This window comes from Ursus arctos, unplaced genomic scaffold (assembly GCF_023065955.2).
Source record: "Ursus arctos isolate Adak ecotype North America unplaced genomic scaffold, UrsArc2.0 scaffold_3, whole genome shotgun sequence".
Taxonomy (NCBI): domain Eukaryota; kingdom Metazoa; phylum Chordata; class Mammalia; order Carnivora; family Ursidae; genus Ursus; species Ursus arctos.
The window spans coordinates 66,086,023-66,112,976 of NW_026622985.1; the positions used below are offsets into that span (position 1 = coordinate 66,086,023).

The following is a 26,954-nucleotide window of genomic DNA, read 5'->3' on the forward strand; positions in this document are numbered from 1 at the left end:
CCTATGTTCTCTCCCAATTTCCCTCCCCGCTTCTCGCTGTTGCCATTCCAGCGCCCAGCCCTCTGTCTTGTCTCCTCATCTGTTGCCCATGCACCCCTGAGCATTTGTTCCCTGGTTTATTCTGAATTGCTTCCTAGATTAAGTGGGGGGAGGGAGGGAGAGAAGTCATATACCATGGGATGGAGCCTGCCCTGACTAATCCCCCAGGGAAGGCCCCCTAATTTGTTTAAAATGTGTTTTCTTTTAAGAAACCTCTGAACAGCACCTGTTTCAAGCTTAAATGCCAAACTGGTATTGAACCAAGTACTCAGATGCAAATCCCCCTGCCAAAGCAATGAGGGATGATGTAGAAATTTCCCCAAGTGACAGCCTACACCTCATATACTTTACAGGCTGAAAAACAAAGAACTCGAGTTAGGTAATAATTCTAAAAATATATGGAGACTTCTTTTGTGGGCATGAATTTCATTAATTTGCACAGCTTCCTGATGCAGTAAGAAATCAGAGCTACATAAACCCTCTTGTAAGAAGAGGCACAGCTCTGCAGAGCCCGCTTAACCTTGACTAATCCCAGATCCAAATGTTAGGACCATATCTAGAACCCAATTCATCTGCTTTGGCAGCCAGGCTTCCTCTTACTGTTGGGAAGCTTGTTCTCTCAGTTCATCGGATACAAACTGAGAAGGGGAGCCTATCAGCAAGAAGAGAAGAGTCTAGATAACTTTGGGGAGACTGGGTGTTTTTATCTGGCCTATCATCATGCCATGTGCCCACGCTGAGTACACAGGGAACTCATCCAATCACAGGGAAGGATGATTTCTTACTGCTAGTTGATAGGCAGCGGGCTGGCATAACACTGGAGAGCAGGGTAAAGCAGAGTCTAACAGGATGACTAAATGCTCAACAGTGTCTTACTCTGTGAAAGAATGTCAACAGGGGGAGGTAGGATCTGACCCTAAATCTGCCTCCCTCTACACCGTCATGCAATAGCGTTGAGGCCATCACTCCCCATGAAACACCTGAGTCTGTCCACGTCTTCTTCACCCAAAGAGAAGAGTCAGACACCTGAGATACGTGTCGCATATCCACTGCTCGGTCTCCAAACTAAAAGTAAACGTCTGATTGCCAAATAAAGAGCTTTGAAATGACTGGAGTCTTATTTAATTATTTGGAGCAACACATGAGAAAGAAGTGAGATGGATGGTAGCTCTTCTGGAAAGCGCCCTACTGTGTGTTCCCACAGCACAGTCACTGCAGCGTCCCCGGCCCTGGGACGGCACCTGATCCAGGAGGTGCTCGGTAAATAAAACCAAATGAGCGAACCAAGCAGAGCAAGGGGAAGCAGCTTAGTGCTGACACTCTGTGCTGCAGATATCACACTGCTGTCTATGATCTATAATTTCAGCTTTATCGCAAATAATCAATCCTGACTCCTCCTTATTTCAAAAAGACGGAGTATGGGTCCATGAAGATAATGTTGGGGGAGGGGGGGAAAGGTGAGCAAGCTCTTAGGAAGGAAACCAATACACAGATTTCAAGTCTCCTTCTAAGGAGGCTATTTGGGCAACTCCTACATTTTCAGGAAGCAGGAAGCTACTTTCAGCTTCTGAACAAATCTGAAGAAGTTTTAGACATGAACTAGAGAGAACAAATGAGAATCTGTAGCATACCGGCACGTGTTCCTCATTCATAATGTGCACAGTGACTCACTGTGCTTATACTAAGTCATGGTGACTTCTATTGCCAAAGAAGCATTTCATTGTTTTCTGAAATACAGTTAGCTTTTCACTTTCTTTTCTGAGCCCAGGTAGTAATGATATTTAATTATCACTTTAGGTTTTATTTAATCTCAATATGCTGATGAGAAAAGCATGAAAGAAAAATATTTATAGTAACATTTCTAATAATATGCTAAAAATCACAAAAGAAAAATAATCTCCATTGAATGAATCAGGCACCTTAAAACAGTCTGAACTATAGAGGCTTAATATATTAATTACTGGTTTGATTCTAATGTCAAGGTACATCTTCTATTTCAAAGCCCCATTTATACACAAGCAATCCAAATTGCAAGCTATAGGCCTTTATTAAAGTAGATAAGAGGCACTATAAAATGATGTATTTATTAATCTTGTGAATTTATTATAAATAATCACAAATCTCAAGAGATTCATTTCACTGAGTGCTTTCTCATTTTAGTTCTTTGTTCAAACCAAGGACTAGTAACTGAAATGAGAGCAGTTTTCAAAGGCAATTTATTGCACTGGATGAGGTTTTAATCAGAGTTCTTGCTAAACTCCAGCTGTCATGAAACACAGACGCTTTGTACACTAGAATGAACGAGGGCTTGGTGAATAATTACTAAAAGTTCCAGTTTAATTACAGTATCAGAAGAAAATGGTTTTGTTCAGGAGTCAGTACAAAGAATGTATTTTATCATCACCCACCACCATCCCAAGAAATCTGTAGACCCCTTCTTGGCTTTTCCTTTGAATGCAATTTTCTTAAAAGGTTCAGGGATGATTTTGAATGAGGCAAGTTGAAAGCTCTCAGTCATTAATAATGCTTATGCTTTCTAAACCTGGATACTAATCTATCTACTTTTCTAAATTAACGATCATAAAACGAAGCATACAACTCGGTGTTTGGCTACCAGTTCTGGAGCATTGATAGTTTGACGTCACGTTTGGGCACACGTACAAGGTAGAGCGTATTCTGTGACAGAAACATGTATTGCTGAATGATTTCTGTACTTCTGAAAGAACAGAAAACATTTTCCAGGCACAATGAGCTAGTCTTGTCTTCAAAAAGAAACACTTTATCAATATACTAGGACTGAAACGGCTAAGATCCGTAGAAAACTGTAGAGAAAACAAGTGTTAGAATCAAAATCCTAAAGGACTAAGACACTCTCACATGTCCTCTCTGGCCATCTCACACAGTGATGGAAACTTGGTGTAAGCAATTCACCCTGGACTGCGATCACACCCTATTGGGAAGGACAACTTCAACATCCCCTTAAGTCCTTTGTCATTCTAGCTTCCATCTGAATCCAAATCACAGAATTTATGAAAAACGACTTGCTTCTGTGATATTCCATTAAGAAACATTCAGAAAGCAATTAATAATGCTGAGTGAGCAATCCGTATCGATGAATCAGATCAAGTAATGAAAAACAGATGTCAGCTGGGTTAGACTCCCCATCAACACATCAGCCAAGGATATCTTGCTTTGGAAGGCACTGCACACGAATGCGATAACCACACCACTGTCCCCCCCCTTCTCCCACTTTTAACCCTACTTAAAATCATTATCTTGCAGCCCCAGCTTTAATTCTTAGGCTTGAAAAGAGTGAGATTTGTTACATAACACAAGTGACCCGACCTAATCAGAGATTCAAATAAGAAGACGGGTCTAACCATCAAGATAATAAGATCCATTCACCAGAGTTAGGCAATTATCCTTTATTTCACACTCCACAAAGACAAAGCACTCCTGTGAGACCCAGGCTGTCTTTGCAGCGTTCAGCCGCTAAGCAATGACACCAAATCCTCTGAATGGAATCGACTGGAGATACACATATTACTCACATACTGTTGAAGAGCTCGCGGTATGTTTCATCCCCTTTGCCTTCGGACATCAGGCTATCCAGTTTGTCAATTAGCTTGGCTTCCACCTGAAACATACCCAAATATTACTCCCTTTCCTCCCCTTCACAAGTGGGATCTCTAGGTAAACTGAAACGTGTTTATATCTGCAAGGGAAAAAAACCACGGTAAATTTTGTGAAAACAACATTATCATAAGCTGTGGTTAATAGCAGACACCCCCTTGGAATTCTAGGGGGCTAATTTAGATGGAACAACGTGACTTCAAACTCCCAGAGGGGTATCATTTGCTGCCACCAAAAACATCTGTTTGTTGACTCAAACACAAATGCTTGCAGCCCAGCTTAAACATTTGAACTTTTTTGGGGCGCCTGGGTGGCATAGTGGTTAAGCGTCTGCCTTCAGCTCAGGGTGTGATCCCGGCGTTATGGGATCGAGCCCCACATCAGGCTCTTCCGCTATGAGCCTGCTTCTTCCTCTCCCACTCCTCCTGCTTGTGTTCCCTCTCTCGCTGGCTGTCTCTATCTCTGTCGAATAAATAAAAAATAAAATCTTAAAAAAAAAAAAAAACATTTGAACTTTTTTAAGAGCTATAAAAACTGGCAAGTCCTGCTTATTTTTTTTTTTTAAATCACTAGATGTGTAGGAACATTAGCAAAGTAACATACCCACAGACATTAATTTAAATCTCTGATGTGTTTTGTATCTATTTTCTTTCCCAAAACAGTTTGAGGTTGCACTAAACCTTTGCTCAAGTTGAGAACTTGCCTTATCCACGTACAGATGGTAGAGCCATAGAAATATTCTAAGTCAGCAATAAGCTACATGAGACAGAAAGGACATATTTCCTGAAAAACTGCAGTCAAAACATTTATATCTTCAAGAATGGAAATCCTCTGGGCCTTGAATATCAGGAAAGCAGAAATATCCCTTCATCTATCTGAGGCAGACAGAAAATGAAACAGCCCTGCATGGCCAGAGAGAACTACACGCTGGGAGGGATATCTGACATTGTCAAAGGACTAAGCTCAGTTATTCCTTTGAATCAGATTCTAAGAAGGCTATGGAGACCAAAGGGAAGGAGAGTGGGTCCCCTCCCCTGCAACGCAGGTACAATTTTAAAATAGCCTTCCATTCACTTACTAGCTTTCTTACATTGAGATATTGATACAGGTGAAATGCCATGCTTCTGGCAGGAGGAGGGTTCTGTGTATGTGATCCACTCACTTGTACAGTTGATAATCACTCCTAAAGTTTGAGAAAGGCTTTATCTGGAGAAGCATGAAGGGTGGGGGCAGATCCTTCACACAGGTGACTGCATGCAGGTCAGTGAGGTGACTACGTGAACAGAAAGGAGGCTACTGTCTCCAACTTGAGTGACCTGGCATGGCAAAAGCAGCTGATTTCTTATGTAATCTGGTTTTGCAATAAAAACATCTATTCTCCCCAAAACTGGAGCGGAGCTGTCAATGAGAAATAATAGACTCATCTAGGAATCTTCGTTGCAAGAATTTCCACTGCTTTCCCGTTTAAATTAATTATCAACACTTCAAGCAAAAAGCAATAGACCATACTGTGCATCAGATGCTCAAAACTAAGCCATTCCCAAATGCCACGTGCAGACCACAGAGAGGTCAACGGTTTTAAGAATCGTTAGCCTTCTGATTCGTCTGGGTTGTGTCTGACTGGGAACAGATCAAGTCTCTGCCAGCTCTTCACAGAGACCCTGGAAATCACAGACTTTCTCAGCTGAAATGGAATATTAGAGCTTCCCCAGAGGCTCAGGGGAACATGCAGTGGAGAGGCGACCAAGGCCACATGAACGGGAGAAGGCAGGTGAAGCTGGAATCTAAGTCCCTTGACAGCTGGCTCGGTGCTTCTTTCCCAACTCGGAGTTGACTCTGGTAACTAGAGATGCTCGAGGAGAACTGCTCTGAGAAACTCCTCCGCCTACCTGTTTAAAATTGCCACTCCGCCTCTGCTCCCAGTCCATCATGTCATGAAAAATAGGAATCATGACGTTCCGGAGATCTGGCTGGGGTATCAAGGTCACTTCTAGGAAAGGGCCAATCAAGGCAGGAATAAAATGCAGCTTGTGCTCTCCTAAATGGAATAAAACATTTGAGTTTTAAGGATATTTAATCTTAGTAGGATTTCGGAAAATTAATATTATTACATTTATTTTAAATGATCGCCACAAGTATATTCAATGATAGTTGTCTCTCCAGGCAAGAAAGTATTTCCCTAAGCAGATATATAAACAGTAAATTTCCATATGTTGATTAATATTTCTCAATCATTTTTTATTAAAAACCTATGGATTTACTTTTTCACAGTTTAACAAAAAGCTCTAAGATACCATGAAAAATTACACCACAAATTAAAAATGACAAATTAAAATGACACCAGAAGTTAAATCATCAGGAATTGGTTATGTATACTTTTACGCAGTCACGCATTAAAATTTTTATGCAATCACTAAAACTGAGGTTTAGGGAGGATGACAGGCAAAGCTTTTCAACAGAATTAACTGAAAAAGCAAGGTATAATACAGTATGGACAGTTACCTCTTTCGTTAAAGAAAAAAAAAAAAAGCTTATATAATAGTCAAGAAGATTATATCCCCTAATGTTAACCACGAAGGTTATCTCTGGGTGGTAAGAATCAATTTTTTATTTTAAAGATTTTTATTTATTTATTTGACAGAGAGAGAGACAGCCAGCGAGAGAGGGAACACAAGCAGGGGGAGTGGGAGAGGAAGAAGCAGGCTCCCAGCAGAGGAGCCCGATGTGGGGCTCGATCCCAGAACGCCGGGATCACGCCCTGAGCCGAAGGCAGACGCTTAACGACTCAGCCACCCAGGCGCCCCGAGTCAATTTTTATATATGAAAAAAAGTGGTCCCTGCATCATATAAATTTTCTTATGTTTTTAAACATAATAAACACATAGCCTAAATAAAAAACTAAATGGTAATCCAAAAAAAGAATGTAACAATTTTCTAAGAAGATGACACATAACAACAGTGAACTCAAAATGGTGTATTACCAAAGTACACAAAGTATAGTACTGATGCTTCATTGAAAAGGAAGGTAGAGGGTGGGATGGACGCCGATGATTTCATCGAGCAGGTGAGTGTTGAGTTCCATCCATTACACTAATCGTCTGTGTTAAATCTCAGAGTTTTACTTCGGTAATAAGAATACTGCATGCAATGGAAAGCACATTATTTCTCAAGTGCTAACCTTGAACATGGTAGCTGAAAGCATATGACACTTAAAGCATCCATTTAAAACCCAAAGAACAGGTCCGGAAGCTGGGCAGAAGAGAGCTTGTTTCATGAAGGAAGATAGTTTCCCCCTTGCTATTCTTTTCTACCTTTACGTGTGAGGGATAAACTTGGCTTAGAATTCCTTTTGCTTTCCTACCTTTGTGTCCCAGGTATAATTTGATCTCTCCCAAGGGACTCCTTAGTTCTCCTCATCTGAACAAGAACACCTCCTTCTTACTCATCAGAAGAAACTTCTCTATTAATCTAACCTTGTGTATTTTCCTCCAAAAGAATGAATCCTTTCAAGACCAACAAACTCACTGTGGCAGAATATAGAGAAACATCAATCCACAGTTCTTCTCCCTGTATCTCCCCCATCCTTCCAACATACACACTTCAAGCGGGGAACTAGCAGCCAGCTTTTGCAATTGCTTTCCTCGGTTATTTTTGTCAGGGCAGAAAGCAGAAGCAATCTGAACTCAATCACTCTTACTGTCATTTGTAAAAGCCTAACCCACTCAATGCTTATTCAAGATAGCCTGACAAGAGAGGGGGGAGAGTGAAATGGGGGAAGGAGACTTCCGGCCCAGCCTGAGGTGAGCAGGCCTTACATCCAGTCCATGAGCCTGCCCCTAGGGGACAGCTGCTGGGGGTCCAGGTCCACCACAGATGCTGTACCCCCACGCCCACAGAGCCACACATTGAAGGGACCATGACCGCAGGACAAAGGTCACCTTGACACATGACCAAGAACCAGGAGGGCCTCCCCACAGTTCTGAGACTGTGTAAGATACCAAATCTTTGTACAGCTTTTGGGTATGTGTGGGGAAGGGGCGAAAGAAGTGGCAAGAAAGGCAAAATAAAATGGAATTTCCTGCCAGCCCCAACAGTCCTCCCTTGCCTGTTGAAAGGAGATTCAGACCTGCTACACTATGATCTTTGTTTATAATCTTTCCTGCGCCCGGCATCCTTTGGCCTCTCTAAAGAACATCATTAACATGCACTTATTTTATTTATCACTGTTTCCCTGAGTATTTTTGAATCTCTTTGTAAAAAAAATCTCTATTTATAGACACCTTACAACCTGATTTTCTTCCTTTAAAAAGGTTTTACTATGCATTGTTTGGTGACAGATAAGGACTACATTTATCCTGGTGAGCACTGGGTAAGGTACAGGATTGTTGAATCATTATGGTGTATACTTGAAGCTAATAGAACACTGTATGCTAATTATACTTCAATAAAAGATTTTTTTACTATGAAAAATCTTACAGGTACACAAATTTATAAAGAATACTAAAACAAATCCCCACATACCCATCATCTAGCTTCAACGATTATCAACATTTTTGCCAATCTTGTTTCACCTATCACCCCAATGATTTTTCTTCCCCCTAGGGTACTTAAATGCAAGGCTGAGACATCATATCACTTTACTTGTACACAAATCAGTAAGCATCTTTAACAGGTAGGAATATATATATATTCACAATGCCTTTATTACCTCTAACAAAGGCACACAATTCCTTAATCTAAAATTCAGCGTATATTAAAATTTCCCTGATTGTCCTAAAACACGTCTTTTACAGTTGGTTTCTTTCAAACATAATCCAAACAAAGTCCATACACTACATTTTATAGCCTGATTTTCTCCTGACAGTAGACAGGCCACAACTACTTTTAAATCACTGTGCAAGAAAGCATGATGATAGCCTAACTTGCTGAAAACATAGTTTGGGAACACAGAACCTGCAAAAACCTGAACAAGGTTTCACCACAGACAACTTAATTCCTCCCCAATCAGCAAAGCAAAATTTTGAGCTATGTATGACAACAGCAAAATAAACTTTACTTAAGTGATTTCTTTTTAAACTGAAGATTTAGTGTACTTTCCCCATCTCTAATTGTCAGCCACATGGTCTTGTTTTGAAGTATTTAGGGCATCTGCTACTTGGGCTGCTGGAGTTTTATATTTATGGGCACAGAACAGCCTGTTAGGGAAGTATTGATTTTTCTACGGCAGTTACAAGACGCTGTGTTTGCAAATGTGGAAAAAAGAGCCCACTTTATAGTTAGTCAGAATGTTAGTTCAACTAAAAATAGCAAGAAAAAACTTAACCTTGAAGCACAGTGAATGCCAAAGATGGGACACAGGAGTCAAGACTAGACTCTTTCTTTGTAGACTATTCTTGTAAGCATAGTACTAAGGTATAAAATTTTGGGGGAAAATTTATGCTTCCCCCCTTCTCTTGACAGGGCATTGTTAGTCCTTCCACTTGGAAATGAAAATACTGAGGAACAATACATTTAAGAAAAGGTATTTACTTTTCACTACTTGGTCTTTACTCCTCAAAACCACAAGGAAATGTCACCCCACACCTGTTAGGATGGTTAGTGTCAAAAAAAAAAAAAAAAAAAAGAGGGGTGCCTGGGTGGCTCAGTCTGGGTGGCTCAGTCAGTTAAGCATCTGACTCTTGGGGCGCCTGGGTGGCACAGCGGTTAAGCGTCTGCCTTCGACTCAGGGCGTGATCCTGGCGTTATGGGATCGAGCCCCACATCAGGCTCCTCCGCTATGAGCCTGCTTCTTCCTCTCCCACTCCCTCTGCTTGTGTTCTCTCTTTCGCTGGCTGTCTCTATCTCTGTCGAATAAATAAATAAAATCTTTAAAAAAAAAAAAAAGCATCTGACTCTTGATTTCAGCTCAGGTCATGATCTCAGGGTTGTGGGATCGAGCCCCACATCAAGCTCTGTGCTGGGCGTGGAGCCTGCTTAAGATTCTCTCTCTTCCTCTCTTTCTGCTCCACCTCCCTCCACCCACCCCCCAGCTCACACACACAGGCACGCGCTCTTTCTCTCTCTCTCTCAAAAAAAAAAAAAAAAAAAAAAAGAGAGAGAGAGAGAAGAAAAGAAGAAGTGTTGGCAAGGATGTGGAGACACTGGAACCCTAGTGGACTATTAATGGGAATGTAAAAGGGTGCAGTCACTGTGGAACACAGTATGGTAGTGCCTCAAAAAATTAAACCTATAATTACTATATGATCCGTTGCTCAAAGGTAAATCTAGGGAATATAATGATCAGATCCGAAAATCGTACAGCTCTGTGCTTAAAAGTAGATTCAATTACATGCACCCTTTATTCCTTGTTCTCAACAGAAGCGAAAAACCAACCTGCTTCTAGCATACGCAAGAGTTTCCACACTTCTAGGTAAGTACGGATGACCAACATCTGATTTAAAAATACTGTTCAGTAAAATTTGTGTTTGTGTATTAGACCAGCTGGGTAGTTCAAGTGGCAAAAAACGTATCCAGTTACTCTGAGCATTATTTCCTCTTCGCAATTTATTTTCTAAAAGTTAGTGGTTTTTTTTTTATATCTACTAAGAACTACTGAGGCTCTTGATTTCTGAAGTCATAAAGCTTACTTGCTTTACTAAAACATGATGATTTGTTTTTATCAAGATTTTCTTGTTCCACAGAAATTGGACAAAAAGTTTAAAATAGGAGATTTAAAAACTAAGCTCTGTACAGGTATGGGCCATTTTTTCTTATATATCTCCAAATAACTTGCACATATCCAGTGTTTCATGAACTATGTTAAATTGAATTTATTGGCCTGTTCCATTAAGAAATGCACATCTATAATTATCTGAATAAATTCTTCTTTAGCATTCAAAATACTCAACGTGACATATTTATAGGTAAACCAAATTATAACAAATAGATTTTCATATTCCTAAGTAACAAGCTGACTTAAGGTCTATGAGGGTGTTAAAACAGTACTCTGAATACTTAATTTTTCTTATCATTTTGTAAAAATACATGTTGGAAGAGAGGTTTCAACATTTCTGAACATTTTCCCATTCTAGTTGTTGCACAATAGCAGTGACCTTTAAAATTCACCTTATAAGGTTTGGAAGTCTCAGAGAAGTCAGGATACAACTCTAGGGAAATAGTGCAAAAAACCAAGGAATGGAGTGAAAATTTACACTCACCCTGCATTTGAACTATGTCATGCTGGGAATTCGTAGTTGAGTATAATGAGCCTTTTCTAACAGAGTGCCAGAAAGGAGCTAGAGCTAGCCTCTAGGGCCGGGAAAACAGAGAAAGGGGAGAGTATCTAAAGCAGTGCTTTTCAGTCCTTAGTCAAGAACCACCTAGGGAGCCTGTGAAAACTCAGTTGTGTTCCACTCTCTCGGTGATTCTGTTTCAGTAGGTCTGGGGTGCAGCCAGCTAATTTACATTTCTCACAAGCTCCCAGGTGCTAGTGCTGCTGGCCTATTTGAGAACCAATGTTCCAAAGAGTACTGACATACTAATAACATCTTGTTACATTAATGCCAAATGTAATATGGACACCACAGCGCTTCGAAAAACAACACAAAGAATGAACAAAACATAAAGACTGAAAAGAGTACTCTTCAAATAAGACAAACTAATGCTATTTTTGAGTTGAATCTAAAGACGATCATGGACTTCTCCTGGCTGGCCTTAGACAGTTGGAGGTTGCTTTCAAGACGCTAACTCTTTTTTTTTTCTTCCTGAAATTACCAGCAAGCACGGAACGCTGGCTCAATTATATATTAACAAGGCTTTTCCTCAAATTGCTATGAATATTGCCATGTATATATACAGATCCTGGTCAAAAATCACTCTGTAAATAAACTGAAATAAAACGATAATGGTTCTACTTTCATTTACAGAAAACAAATCCTGCCATTTCCAAGTTGTGCTCGGATGAGCCCAAGAGAAAAGATACTTTTAGATCATTACATATTCATTTCAAATAGGCCCATCACTTTAATGAATCACAAGAAGTTTGCAATGCGGTAATAGTAAATGAATACTATAAACTTGCATAGTTAGCATACAGAATTAAATAAGCTGGCATCTCTAGAAAGAAACCCTATGCCAATGAGATTGTAAAACAATTTATTTTCCAAATATTATTCTTTTCCACGCAACCAGGTCTGGGTCATCAATTTGCTGGAGTAGTATGCTCTACCTGCTGTGTCGGATTAACAAAATTGAATCTAATAGTTTCTTAGCAACTGCAGAGGTTTAGAATCCTTTGTCTATACTCTTTATGATATAGGTCCGTGGTGTTAAGTTTTTAAGAGTACTGGTGCACAAGGTAATGTTTCATGAAGTTAATTCTAAATCTGTTATGATTCATAGACTCACTTCAGAGTTCTAGAAATTTTGAGTTGTTACAATCCCAAATTATGAAAGGTTAGCTCATGGCTAAAAACGTGTGTATTACTGGGGCAATGCTAGATTATAAAATTTATCACTCATTAATAATGAAACACACAAAGGTAAGGCGATTTTTCAGATACCAATTAAAAAAATTAGTTATGACCACATTCAATGCCAAAATACCAATTACTTTCTATGGATGACTTTACTGATTTAAACATTTGGTTTCAAACACTTTCACTGGTAAATTACCTTCTTCATTTATACACTTAAAAGTACAGTGACAAACTGTACAATGGAGGTGGCTTCTCTTTCCATCACTTACCTAAGTTTTGCCACATGCTGAAAATTTCACAACCCATTGTGACACGCATGTCACCATACCTGAAATAAAACAAAAAGCAAACCTGATACAGATCCTTCAAAACAAAGAAGTATTTGTGCCTCTTCTGAATTAAAAGACACTATGTTTGTATTAAAGATGTTTAATGTAGATGTCTTGACGCTTCTAATGCAAGTCCTTGTATAAATCCTCTAATAAAACAGATTTGTTCTCTAATTTATTTGCTTCTATAATATATTGATTCCTGAAAGACGGAGCACCCCCCCCAATAAAAAAAGCCTAAGTTCAAAATTTCCAGAAAAGATTGCTTCTTGTCCTCTTGCTCATTGCCTCTCCATTGTCATTTCTGGTTATGGACATCTGATTTACGAATCTTTTGAATAAACACCCTGTTAAAGGCACAACATTTCATTTGCCTCATATCCCCACCCAATTATACACTTACTTTTCTAACACCTTTTTCTTTTTGGAAGGTGTGAACATCTCTAACTGCAGACACAACTGGTTTATAAAAATGACCGCAAGGTAAAAGTAGGAATCCCAAATCTGAAACGAGAATAAAATATTTAAATGCTATAGCGTTACAAAAAATATTTACAGATTAAGTGACACGGTATCTTGGATTTGCTTCAAAAGGGGTAAGGGGAATGGGGGTTCAGTTGAAGTAAGATAGGCCCTGTGTGGATAATAGTCGAATCTGGGTGGGTACATGGGGGTTCCTCCCACTATTCTCTCTGCTTTTACATATGTTTGAAATCTGCTGTAACAAAGAAGGAAAACAAATAAATACTATCTATTTGTATACTGCTTCAGTGCTCTCTGGTATATGTTAGATGTTTTGTTTCTCTTACGTCTGAGTATCTCCATGGAAGCTGAGGTATAAGTTGGGTTATTTTGTTCCTGTGAGAATTCATTTTTGGAACTCCTTTTAATGGAGAATTAAAAAAAAAAAAAGGCATACACGTTTCTGGATATGCTAATTGCTTTAAATTCAGACAGTATATAAAAATTCCCTGCCCAGACAAATCTTTTGAGTTTAAGGTTTCTTATACCAAAAACAGCACCAGAAAGAGATCAGAATAAAATTCCCAGAAATAAACTTAACCAAAAACATGACATAATGGATGGAAACTACTTCTTCACGGACACCAAGTAAAATTAGAAATAATAAGGAGAAACACTGAAGAATTAATATCATTTATATATAAAGAGCTCTTGCAAACAAAAAATGTAAGATCAAGCAAAATAATGAACAAAAGTCAAGAACAGATACTTCACAAAATATGAATTTTAGTCAATACTTTCAGGTTGGTGTACATATAGGACATCAAATATAATTGGTATGGCCCTTAACTCAATAATTCCACTTAGAAATATTTAACCAAAACATAATTAAGCATATATGCCAAGTTTCATTTTGTAAGAAGGCACATAGAAAGAGTAATTTATGAGAATAAAATAGCAGAAACAACTGAATATTAAAAAGTAGAGTTGTGATTATGAAATTTTCATATATTTATTATTATTATATGGTGTGATATAAAGACATAGTATGTAACCTTTAAATTCCATTGGTTTTTACTCATTTGTGCTTTTTTGTATTTTCTAGTTATCCAATAGGGACAGTTTATTCAATGTTGAATATGAAAAATGTTATTTAAAAAGAATAAGCAACAAAGATGCCAAAACCCGAAAACATCATTAAGAAGGGAAGCTAAAAAGGGCACTGCCCATCTTTGCTTACCATTTATCATTTTCCATTTAAAAAATAGTATACCAAGAACTCTTAGGCACATCAAATTATATTATAGATGTACAGAAAGTTCTGCCTTAAAGAATTTTACCAATCTTTCATTTTGTTTCTTTTCATTAATTTATTCTAAAAAATGTGATGATAGAGCAGTAAAGGAACTGAAGCATTTACTTTGTAAACATTTTCTTCATATAAACTCTGTTTTAAAAAATGTCTTAAAAACCTATGTTCTACGTTCCCTTTGTCACACGAGGACAGTACAAGAAAGAAGAATGAAAATTTATAGTAACAACAAGGAACTACCTCCTCTTAAGCATTATGATTTCCACTAGCTTGATAAGCATGAGTATAGCCCTAACTTGTTCACAAATATAATGAAAACGTCTAATATTATTCATCATGAAAACTAATATAGCCCAAGATTAATTTAGGGTAGGTGGAATAAATATGTTCTCCTATCATTAAGAGAAAGAAAGTACGTTAGGTAGGTTTCTCAAGTGTAAGGTAAAAGATTTCTGCTCAGGCAGAATAGTCATCCAGATGGATACTTACCTTATAATCAAAGTTTTCATTTAAGAAGTTCTTACGAAGTGCATCAGACAGGTATAGGACTGTTGTAATAATAACGCTAGTGATAAAAAAAAAAAAAGAACATTTTAAGTTAGAATCTTTGCATTAGTGAAAATCATTTATTAGATAAGAATAAAAAACAAGGTAAAAGAAAACCTTCAGGGGGCACCTGGGTGGCTTAGTCAGTAAATGTCGAACTTTTGGTTTCTTCTCAGGTCATGATCTCAGGGTCCTGAGCTCAAGCCCCAGGTCAGACATGGGGTCAGCTTGGGACTCTTTCCCTCTCCTTTTCCCTCCCCTTCTGCTCCCCCACCCACTGTCCCCAAATAAATAAATAAATAAATAAAAACTTAAAAAAAAAAAAAAAAAGAAAACCTTCAGGAAGCATGTGGAACAATATTATTTGAATACCATGTGCTAACTTTTTAAAATTTCCTTAAAGTAATCTGTACGTCCAACATGGGGCTTGAACTCATGACCTCCAGATCCTGAGTCACATGTTTTACCGACTGAGCCAGCCAGGTGCCCCCAATGTGGAACAATATTAGATAATTCATATTTGAAACAGAAAAAAGGGACACCAGGCCAAAAAAAAAAAAAAAAAAAAAGAACGAAAATAATCATTGAAGTTGGTTTCTTTGTAAAATGATACCCAGATCTATGAATTCATATGACTCAGATATATATTAATCTCTTGATGTTTTGTAATGTGTTTTGTAATGCTTTTATTAATTTCTGAACAAAGCAAAATGATTAATCCAAATATAATATTCCATATTTGATTAACATGGAAGAAAGCCACACTTCAAAAAAAAAAAAAAAACTAGAAAAAGAAATGGAGCCCAAAGATGAAATGGATAAAATGATAGACTATATTGAGTATTTATTTGAGGTCTTCTCTCTGTTCTCCCGTTTAAGGTATTAGGGGGCACGCAAGAGCTATGGAAGGCAGACTCCCTCTCCCCCGTTGACAGAATGCCTCTAAAGAAACAATTACAGACTGTGAAATTGTCTATAACCCAGCACTGAGCTGAGTGAAACTGCCAGTGGGTGTGAAGGAAATTCAGGGGATGGGGCATCTCAGGGCTGGAGAAACTAGGAAAAGCCTCACAAGGGGACATATGCAGCCATGTGTAGCTTGCTACGGAGATGAAAAGAGAAGGACTTGGGGAGCATTCTTGGTTAATCCTAGAGTTATACAATTTGTTCAAAACCTGCTCCTTTTTGCAACAAGGAACTGACATCCAAAACTTAATGCATAGCTAGTTGGTTCATTTAATATTACAGACAGCATTACACTGAAACAACACAGGCCATTCCTCAAAATACTATAAACTCATGGTATATATATATATACACACACACACACACACACACACACACACACACACACGTATGGTTGATACTCAAAACCTCCTTGGCCTTTGCTGAGATGCAGGCCCGATGAAGTGTTTGTGATGTGATGAGACTCTAGTTCTCAACACAGGATTTGGAATCTAGGGGTACAGTTCTATGACTGCAAATAAAACAAAATGACACAAAACATCCCACCAACTTCACATCTTGATTATCCTATTGGTAAAACCTGGACTAGAGGGATATTTACTAATTAGAAGAATATTTATAGACTTCGAAGGACGTAAAGGTTCATTATTGTTATCTCCTGGAAAACTCACTATGATAGCCTTCTCCTGGGATAGAAGAATATTAATGAGACCAAGGGGTTGGATGGTTGAATGAGAATAGCTCAAGGTAAAGAAAGGGAAAGAGAAGAAAACCACCATTTCTCGGGCACCTGCTGCACCATGATGAGTAAGCACGTACACTTCATATATGTCAGTTACATCTTTCAATGAATCTTACTGTGAAAGTTAAGTATAAGCAAAGCCTCTGAAAATGAAACGTCCTGAGGTGTCTCCAGCCCCCTCAAACAGCAGATGTCATCAGTGAATATCCTATTAAAGAGATAAATCACCTGCAAATAACAGTATAAAGTGGCAATTTTCCATAGGCACTAGCAAAATCAAGAAATCATTAAAATTCCCAAGATAGTTCATCTAAAACTTAAAATTATGAAACTAAGGCTTAGTCATCAGAAAATGGGATGATATTATGCAAGGAAGTGGTTCATCCTTAACGTGGTTCTAAGCACAAACGTTCTGCTTTGGTATTCAATGGAGATATACACACCGTCCCACCACACCTGAATTTCCCATAAAAAAACCACCTTCTGGCCCATAACTGTAGCATGGATTGCTGTTCAGAAACAAGAGCGTCCAGGGCTAGTGAAACATGACATATCTGGGATTTAGACTCTTGGGCCGAATGTCCTGGAAAACAGCCAACACATTCAACCTTCCAAGTAAGAAGGTTATTCCACAGCCAAGATGACCCATTTGTTATTTATAGGCTGGGTCCCAAACGCACAAACAAAATCCACAGATTCCTGAACTGTGCTGGTGGACAACATGCAGCCCCCCTGTGGCCTTATTGTCAGCCAGTGAGTCCTCCATATTAAACCATATGTTTGATATGCTGAGAGGTAAGACCTCCAAAAATAAGACTTCTCAGAACTAGAAAGACCTAAAATGAGTCTACTTCAAATGCTTTGCATTTATGCTTACAACATTCAGCCCAAGTCACGGAGGCAGCTCTCAGAGCTTTTTACGGTAACTCAGCCCCAAGTCAGTATCCTGGCACACAGGTCTCCACGCCAGCTAAAGGCATTTACACTTCATTGTTCCTTCGCTGTAGCTGATACCTGTGATGTTTAGGGATCTTTCTTTACTTGTCCCAATTTTTCCAAAACCAGGTGGCTCCTTTGGTTTTATTCTTTGACTCATGACTCAGTTTCTGAATGTGAGGACATTTCAAATCTCAGCACTCCACTTCAATAGCCAAGCAAGGTTTGCAATCTGTTACTATAAATGGTCAAATGACTGATATCTGCCACAAAGTGTAGACACAAGGATGACTTCTGAGAAGCTTCATCTACGGGCACAGCATGACAAAATTTACACATAAAAAAGGAACTGGTGCACAGGAAATCAAAGTTATTGCTTCAAGATTTTCAGCTGCCACCTCATTCTGGCATTTAGAAAGTATTTTTGAAGCAATGCTATCTCCCTGCTCTAGAAATCTCATCTATTCTAATTTGTCTGTCATAAACTACTTTGGCCTGATAACGTGCTTAAGCAAAAGCCCACCTCCACAAATTATACCTGGACTGGGAGAAGCACCTTTGTGGATAAACTGGGTATCAACAAGACTAATGTTTACACACTGAAAATCTAGGGAATTCTAATTATGGAGGACAACAACTTTCCTACAACCTGGTGGGTTAATAGGGGCAGAAGAAATCAACACAATGACACTTGGGGCAGATGAAAATCCTGGAAGGCCATCAAGGGAACTGATCTAAGCTAGTGGTCCTCAAACTTTACCGTGCATGACAAAATCACCTGGAGGATTCATAAGACTTCAGGGCTTTACCACCACCGATGGCTTGGTGAGTTCCAGATGGGGCCCAACCAGATGATTCTAATGCATTAGACATTATACTCTGCTGGTTCTCATCTTAAATCATGGACTGCTCCTTTTCAGTCTCTTTTGCTAGCTGTTTCTCCATGTCCTGACCTTTAAAATGGCAGCATGTTCTACAGCCCAGTCCTATTTTTTTCATTTTAATCTACTCTCTTCCAGGTGCTCTCATTCGGGACCATGGCTTCAAATATCATCCACATGCTGGTGACCCTCACTGCCCATCTCTAGCCCTAACCTCTTCCCTCTGCTCCACATAAATCGGTGTGGCTTCCTCTTCTATGTTGCCACTGGGATATCTAACAGCATCTCAAACTTTTGTTCGCCTAAGATTCTTCACCTTCCCCATCCCCAAAGCTGCTCCTCTCAGTATTTCCCCACCAAAGTGAAGGGCACCACCATTCATCCTTCTGTTCAGGCCAAAATTCTAAAGGCCATCTTCCATTTTTTCTCGGTCACCCACATCCAGTCATCTGCAAGTTATGTTATCTTGATCTCAAAATCGATCTTACTACCTTCACTGCCATCTACCTGTTCAAGCCATCAGCATCTTAGCTGGACTGCTTTATTAAGATTCTAACTGGTCCTTCTTGGTTTCTCTCTCTCTCTCTCTTTTTTTTTTTTTTTTAAAGATTTTATTTATTTATTTGACAGAGAGAGAGACAGAAAGAGAGGGAACACAAGCAGGGGGAGTGGCAGGCAGTGGGAGAGGGAGAAACAGGCTTCCTGCTGAGCAGGGAGCCTGATGTGGGGCTCGATCCCAGGACCCTGGGATCATGACCTGAGCCGAAGGCAGACGCTTAACGACTGAGCCACCCAGGCGCCCCTCTCTCTCTCTTTTTTTTATATTTTATTTGAGAGAGAGAGAGAGTGTCCACGTGCATGAGTCAGGGGAGGGGCAGAGGGAGAGGGAGAAGCAGATTCCCAGCTGAGCAGGGAGCCCCATGTGATACTCAATCCCAGGACCCTGAGATCATGACCTGAGCCAAAGGCAGACGCTTAGCCAACTGAGCCACCCAGGTGTCCCTTTTTGGTTTCTCTTAATGTTTCTCTATTCCCTAATATTTGGACCCTGTCTTCTTATTCTAACCTCATCATTACTGGTTCCTTCTCTCCTCATGTTCCAGCCACGCTAACAGTCTTTCAGTTCCTTGAATGTGCCGTATTCACTCTGACCACAGGGCCTTTGTATAAGCTATTTCTGCTAATAAGAACATTCTTCCTTTGCTGTCTGCCTGTTAACTCCTGTTTTGGCTTTCAGCTCAAGTTTTACTTCCTAATGAAAGAGCCTTCCAATCCCAGTTCAGAACAAAGTTCTTCTCATAAACATCTTCAAAGAACCATGCTCTATTTTTATAACATTTATTTTATACTTTAGGCACTGAAAAAGATTTGTTGGATGCATGGGTCAGTAAATGAATGAATGACCTTCCCTAAGAATCTTTAGTTCCATAAATCCCCTCTTTGCTACACTGATCTCATTTAAAAGCTAAATTAGTTGAAGATAATAGTCAACTAAATAATTCAGTGTTTGGTGAGAAAAATGTATATTATGTTTGAAGCCAACAAGATAAACAAAATAAGGGCCTGAAATTTCAACTGTAAGGCCAGAAGGTTTTACTTTCCTCAGTAAGCAAGTCTGTTATAAGATTTATCTCTTTGAAAATGTATAAAGCTGTGACTTTATTTTTGTACTATATTTTGCAATGTGTATGGGAAGGGGGTGGAGAGAAGCTTGTCTCAAAGTGTCCTGTATTTTTGGTACTTAATTTTCATCTCCCTTATGTTCCTTCTTTCTCAAATTGAGCAGTTGTTCTCATCAGAAACATCTACCAAGAACTTAACAGCGGGCACAGTATAGCTTTGCACACAAGCAAGAGAGACACATGTCTCATCCTTGCACACGTCAGGCTGGACACACTCACCGTGTCCCCCGATATTAGACATTCAGGTGGAAATAAACACAAGACCATACTAATCACCGTGTCTGGTCACAGCTTTTGGTAGGACTTCACATAAAGCAGGGAGGCTACAGAATTTGGGACAACATAGTTTATAGATAAAAGTTGAAGGCATTTAACTTACTTGAAAACACAGGAAGTAAGGACCAACACATCAAAGAATACATATTTTGAGGGATGAGCTATTCAGCCGAGTTCAAGGATAGGGCAGTGGTGACTTCTCAGGTAGTTACTATCAATTTGACACATATTAAGTACATAGTGGGTAGTAAAAGAAGGAATTTGAGTAGAAATGCCTCTTTGAGGGGTCCTGATTAAATATTTGTCTAAGAAACTTAGCACCATGGAAGAAAGGTGGTCAACTTGAGAGACGTGGATCTGGCTCCTGCAACCCGTTTCTACATAGTTTAGCAAAGTGGTATGTTTTTCTTCCCAATGTATGTTAACATTTTTAAAAAGATTTTATTTATTTGAGAGCGAGAGAGCAAGAGACTGAGAGCGTGTGCGCACACGCACAAGTGTAGGGAGGGGAGTGGAAGGGGGAGAGAGAAGCAGGCTCCCTGCTGAGCACAGAGCCCAGGCAGGGCTTGATCCTATGACCCCAAGACTACGACCTGAGCCAAAGTCAGGAGTTGGATGCTCAACCAACCGAGCTACCCAGGCGCCCCTGCTCTTTAACATATTTCAATATCTTTAACATCTTTCAGAAGTTTACTTTTCTACTAATATTATAGTGGCTAATATTTTTTATGGATAGAGCAGAAATCATTGAAGGCTTATTTCTGGAATATACTGCATTCCTAAGGCAAGAAAAATCTCATATGACTTCCTAATTTGAATGGGAAATGGCTAGGGTGGTTGCATGGGGAGGAGAGCAGGGAGCACAACAGCAGAGAGCAGTGTCTGTTCCAACTTGGCAGGTGTTCTCTACCAGACCCTGGAGACCTCTCTCCAAATTAGGTCGGACTTGCCATCGCCAGTGGAAAACAGTGCCCGTTTCTTTTCAGCACCGACTTGAGCGGCGAGAGCATGATGTCACTGCATTTAACAAAGGTGAGGGCCTTTTTCTTGGATTTGCTTTGGGAGTACGTTCTGTTTAAATATATTACACAGCACTCATCTTAAACTAACCCATGCTCCTGTTTGGTTAACACTGTAGATAAAAATCTTGAACATCATGTGTTTACTCAAAAGCAGAATCTATACTTCTAAGTCTATTACCCATTTGTGGGACCATGAATCTTCATAAATGGAGTAGAGATTTTTAGGTAGAGAGATGGTGTTTAATTTTAAAAAGGCACATTGTGGTCACGGTTTTCAGGAAGCTTAAGCAGAGCCTGTGTGCATAAGGAACAAAATGTCAAATTTATTTTTGGTTTACATTTTTGCCATTGAATATTCTAATTCAAGCCAAAATATCCCTCTGCACACAGGGCAGGCATAATGACCACATGATGATGTTATGTGATGATGATGTCAGCAGCCTGGACCTCTTCCCAGCTGCCTCCCTGGACCACATCATAGCCCTCTGAAGGTACCCAGAATGTTAGATCTTTGGTAATAAGGCCAGATTTATGACCAATAGCTCCCCTTAAATCTGTGGCATCTAGACACCCAGATGAAAAGATATTTGATTCTACTCACAGATATCAAACTAAATATGCTAAATTCTAAAGAGAGCTATTTCAGGAGTTTCAATTAGTCTTGAACATGGAAAAGCTGCTTCTGTACTTATGTAAAATATAATATGCCATATTATACTATTTGTTACTTCACAAGTTTTTAACACGTCGCTTTAACACCTCCACATCTATAAATGCATACTGCAGCAGAAGCCATATTAGGCATATCTTATCAAAATCCAACCCTATATTCCTGATGCCACCATCGTACCTGGCATCTGGGGAGGACATATGGTGTCTTGGCTCTATGGATAGATACCTGGAGAATTCAACCTTTATCCTGAATATGAGGGCGTTTGGGGCTGGACAAGAGGAGGAAGGAGAAGCAGGCAAACGTAGACTTGAAGGAGAAGAATGCTTATGAAACAGGGTAAAGTACAAGTGTGGAAGTAAACATCGGCCAGTTTCCTAAAGAACTTCACCTTCATCCTGAGACGACAGAGCCAGGAAGCGTGAGAGCAGATACTGCCATGACACTTACTCTCTGGGAAGGCTCCTGCCATTCTGGCTGCCCCCTAATCTCCTTTTCTGGCTCCTACTCCTTCAAGCACTGACTCAGATCTTTTATTTTTTTTCCCCTGGATATGCCTAATACAAGCTAATTTTACCAACTTCCAGAGATTCAACTTTATGTCAATATCTCCCCAAATGTCTTCTCTAGTTCCAAAGTTTGCCGAGAGCATTATTTTCAGCTCTCTACTGGCCATATCCCTTGGCTGCATAAAAGGAACTTCAATCGTCATGTGTCCAGCTCAGGGGTCATATCTTATTCCCAGTGCTGAGCACATGGTAGATGCTAATGTATCCTGCTGAGTTAAAATGAATTCAGAAAGATTAGAAATGACTCAAGTGTCCAGAAACAGGGCCGGTTAAATAAATAAATGATGGTACACCAATTCAATAGAAATTATATGCCTATAAAAGAAAAAAAAGAAGCACAAATGAATGAGGGGCTTTCTATATATTAATGTGGAAAGACTGCCAGGATTTTTAAGTGAAAGAGCAACGTGCAAAATAGTGTATATATTATGCTACCTTCCAGGCTCTGTATAAAAGAACACTGGAAGGTCATGCAAGAAGCTAATAAAAGTGGTAACTATGGGCTGGGGGTAACAGATAAATACAGTGGTTGGGAGGGAGATTTTTCAACGTACGCTCTTCTTACAGTGTTTGATTTTTTAACTATGCTAACATATCATCTGTGTAAAACAAATAGTAATATTTTTAATAAATGACACAAGTTAATTCAGAGACAAAGAAAAAGAATCCCAGGATTTGAAGCTTTCAACCTAGAGATCAAGCTAGAAAAATCATTTTGTACCTTCTCTCCTCCATATAATGAGCTGCAGTTATCATCAACTTAAACATCTTACTTGTTAGCCACCAAGCGCATAACAGTCCAGTCCTTTGGAAACATCTCCGGGCGTATCAATATTCGGAACACAGTAAATATCTGTAGCAGGAAATCCTTGGATAGGGAGGAAACAGACCATTTTACCGAGTTATTATAACTGTCCACACACACACACACACACACACACACACACACACGCAGCACTGTTGTTGCCATTTCCAGAGCAACTACAGAGAAGGAAGCCATGCTTCCATAGTTCACCTGGAGAAGGAATCCCCACCCTTCCCATTCTCAACACCCAACTGGCTTGCTACCCTTCCCAAATGTTCTCTTTTCCTTTTCTTTCTCATCCATGGTGGAGATGACCTTTCATTTCTCTCTTCACAAGCTCTAAACACTTAGATTTTATAAATAAAGGGGAAGACTGATAGTTGAAGATTAGCAGGCAAATATATTCTCTTTCTTTTATTATAGTGTCCTCAACATCAGAACTTTTCATATTGAATGATCAACAGTCCTTCCTTTTAATAAGTAGCTGTCAAAATGAAAGTTATGTTCATTAAAAAGCATTTATGCAAACAGCCAAGTTTCTTTGAGGCCATTGTGAGGATGCAGTATTAATGGTATGCACGCAGGCTTCTAGAGTCTGAGTGTGCTACGCAGACGACACTCAGATAAGGATGTGTGCTGAGTGGCGAGTGCTTAGTAGCTATGACAGTGTCAAGGAATTCTTCACAGAGATGCCATGCCAGAGGGCAGTGGTATTTACTAAGATGATATCTTTAAATTGATCACCTGGGAAACACTCTTGACAAAAAGCTACTGCTAGACACAGAAATACCTCTTCTTAAAACATTACTAGTGGTAGGGCTCCACATGCTGTAGCATATGACACTTAACGGGGACCCAAGGAGACAACACCCTACGTGTACTGAATGACGTAAAGCATGCCCAATCGGAAAGAGATTGGCTCGGTCTAGCTTTTATTTAGATTTATTAACTAGAAAACTTAAAGATTTGTTGATAACCTTAAGCAATGCTAGGAAAATATCTCTATCTAGCAGATTGAAGACAACAGTATGGTGTTGCTTAATTAAAAAAAAAAACACACACACAAGAGTTTTATTTATGAAACCCAACAACACATTATCTTAAACATGTAAGCTGCTTGAACAGAAGATTATGGTTGTCATTCCTATCATCAGAAGATAGATAGAATCTGAAAATATGAGAAACATGTGGTAGCTCCGTGTGTGTGTGTGTGTGTGTGTGTGTGTGTGTGGTTTTTTTTTTTAACATACTCTAACAGCTTTGATCAAGCCCATAAATATTTTGACACGAATTTATTTTAACTTCTTTGGCAACACACATACGTTGGTATGTAATATGTGCCATGTGGAAATATGCCTGCTAGGTCATTTGCCTTTAAATGGCCAGACAGATCCTTCTCGTGTAGGCAGAATCACCAGACACAGTTTCCCAAATGAATTCTACATCAGGTCAGACAATCTGGGGAAACACCTCACATCCTAGCCCTCTCTTGGGAAAGTAGGTCATTAGCATATTAAAACAGTGAGAAACCCTTCTTAATGCATTTCTAAAACTTATTCCAAAAAGTTTTTCAGTTCATTTTTTTGGGTTTCCCAGACATGAATATATATAATCCCCACAAAGAGGACGTCTGCATTTACCTTTCAAAGACTCATATCCTACTTTGGTTTCCTATGTGGTTGCACCTGCTTAGCTAGCTGTTTAAAGAATCATGAAGGTGGGGAGTCATTTCTCATGGTCTACAATGACTTAGGAATAGTTTAATTTCTAAAATATTTGAAATTTCATCTTTTCCCCTCAAAACTTTGAGAGAATTGGCAATTGGAGGTAGCACCCTGAGCAATGGGGTGTGTGAACGGGGGGGCGGGGGGGAGGCAGAAAAGAGTGATGGAAGCTGCACAGAGAAAAAAATTGTCTGAAAAACTGGCTACAGCGGGCAGGACATCTACCTTCCGGACTGGCAACTTTGACTGTTCTTCTTTTGTAGGGCTGGGGATAAAGGGAAAGTTATTCCAGGTGTAGGAGCTGGGGAGAGACCATCTTATTTTCTTACTCCCGCTTATCTCACAAAATAAAAGTTGTGGTAGCATGCGACACCGCACCAATGCCCGAGTAGTGACGTAAGTCTTTGCTTCCCCTAAGAAAACTTTTTAGTGTCTCAAATAGCTTTCTGGAGTATCCATGCAAGCTTCATCAACCTTTATAGAAACCAACACACTGCGGCAATCTTACAATGAAAATGAAAAACCACTCCAGTGAAAATCGGAAGATTTTAATCCTGGCTCTGCCATGACCCCGCTCAACGACCTCGGCAGCTCATTTAACCTCTCTGGAACTGAGCTCTCATCCTCAGAAAATGCGGGGCTTTAAGGTCCCTTGTAGTGAGAGGTGATTTTGAAAAATTAACATGATCATTTACCTATTCACGGAACAGACAAACATCTTTTCTTAGTTCCCAACTGTAGGCTACTGTTTCATCAGAGGGTAACAGAAACACCTTCCCCTGGGGCACTCCCATGTGACTGAGCTCAGCAAGGATTTACCGTCAGCTGCCACGCAACAGTTTCAAACTCAGCTCCAGTATTTTCAAGCACTAATACCTGAATGCCAGATTCTTCCACATCCCGCTGCCTGTCCTCCCCAAATCCGCTGCTGTTTCCCGGTCTGCCCTAGGTACTTTTCAGCTGTGATCATTGCACTGAATGTGTGATTTGCATATATATGAAATTATTTTGCACACGTAACTAACAGATCTTTCCCATAATTTAAAAAAAGAACACTGCTATCATAATATTCCTGTTTGGATAGCAAGAAATAAGTGTTTCATACGCCACTATTTTAACATTGGTAGCCTGGGAGCAGTTTCTTCTTTGTTTGTTTACTTCAAATAGCACAACATGGTAGCTTAACTGCATTACTGGTTTTATTCAAATCAGGGTTTCAAAATAGAAAAAAGAACAGTGAGGTTGTACTTTACAGAAGCACTTTTTCTGCAGGGCAAGAGGTTCAAGTAAGGAAGTTCGTGTGGGAACCAAAACGATAAAAAGGCCCACACTCAAATAGAAAAGAAAGCAAGAACAATTTTTTCATAGGGGAAGAGAGGAAAAAATGAAACAAGACGATACCAGAGAGACAGAGACAAACCATAAGAGACTCTTAATCTTGGGAAACAAACAGGGTTGTTGGAGTGGAGCGGGGTGGGGGGGTGGGGTGGCTGTGTGATGGACATTGGGGAGGTTATGTGTCATGGTGAGCACTGGGTGCTGTGTAAGACTGATGAATCACAGACCTGTACCCCTGAAGCAAATAATACATTATATGTTAATTTAAAAAATTAAAAATTAAAAAAACCCCAAACCAAACAAGATTCATCACTAACATTTATTCATTCATAAATACTGAGTGCTTTATTACATACCAGGCACCGTGTTAGATGCTGGGCACACCTAGTGGGGTAAGATACATTCTTTTATTTATGGAGTGTCTGTGAGTGTGGTATGACATGACATTCAACATAAGTTGAATGGGATGCTTGCCTTCACGGCGCATACTGTTTGGCAGGAGAGATGAATGTTGATCTAAAAACGACACAGATCTGTGCATGCACTGCAAATGAGGACAAGTCTGA

The 26,954-nt window shown here is 39.5% G+C and overlaps 1 protein-coding gene across 3 annotated transcripts in view; it reads right to left on the reverse strand.

Annotated features, from left to right (window-relative positions):
* Nucleotides 1–26,954, reverse strand: part of DOCK4 (dedicator of cytokinesis 4) — a 409,136-nt gene that overhangs the window by 60,848 nt on the left and 321,334 nt on the right. For all 3 annotated transcript variants that reach the window (XM_026509569.4, XM_044387653.3, XM_026509577.4), the window contains 6 exons: nt 23,295–23,389; nt 14,721–14,796; nt 12,861–12,961; nt 12,398–12,456; nt 5,562–5,710; nt 3,591–3,676 (listed from right to left, as the gene is read on the reverse strand). In XM_026509569.4, the coding sequence (XP_026365354.3) occupies nt 3,591–3,676; nt 5,562–5,710; nt 12,398–12,456; nt 12,861–12,961; nt 14,721–14,796; nt 23,295–23,389 (566 nt within the window). The remainder of the gene's footprint in view (nt 1–3,590; nt 3,677–5,561; nt 5,711–12,397; nt 12,457–12,860; nt 12,962–14,720; nt 14,797–23,294; nt 23,390–26,954) is intronic.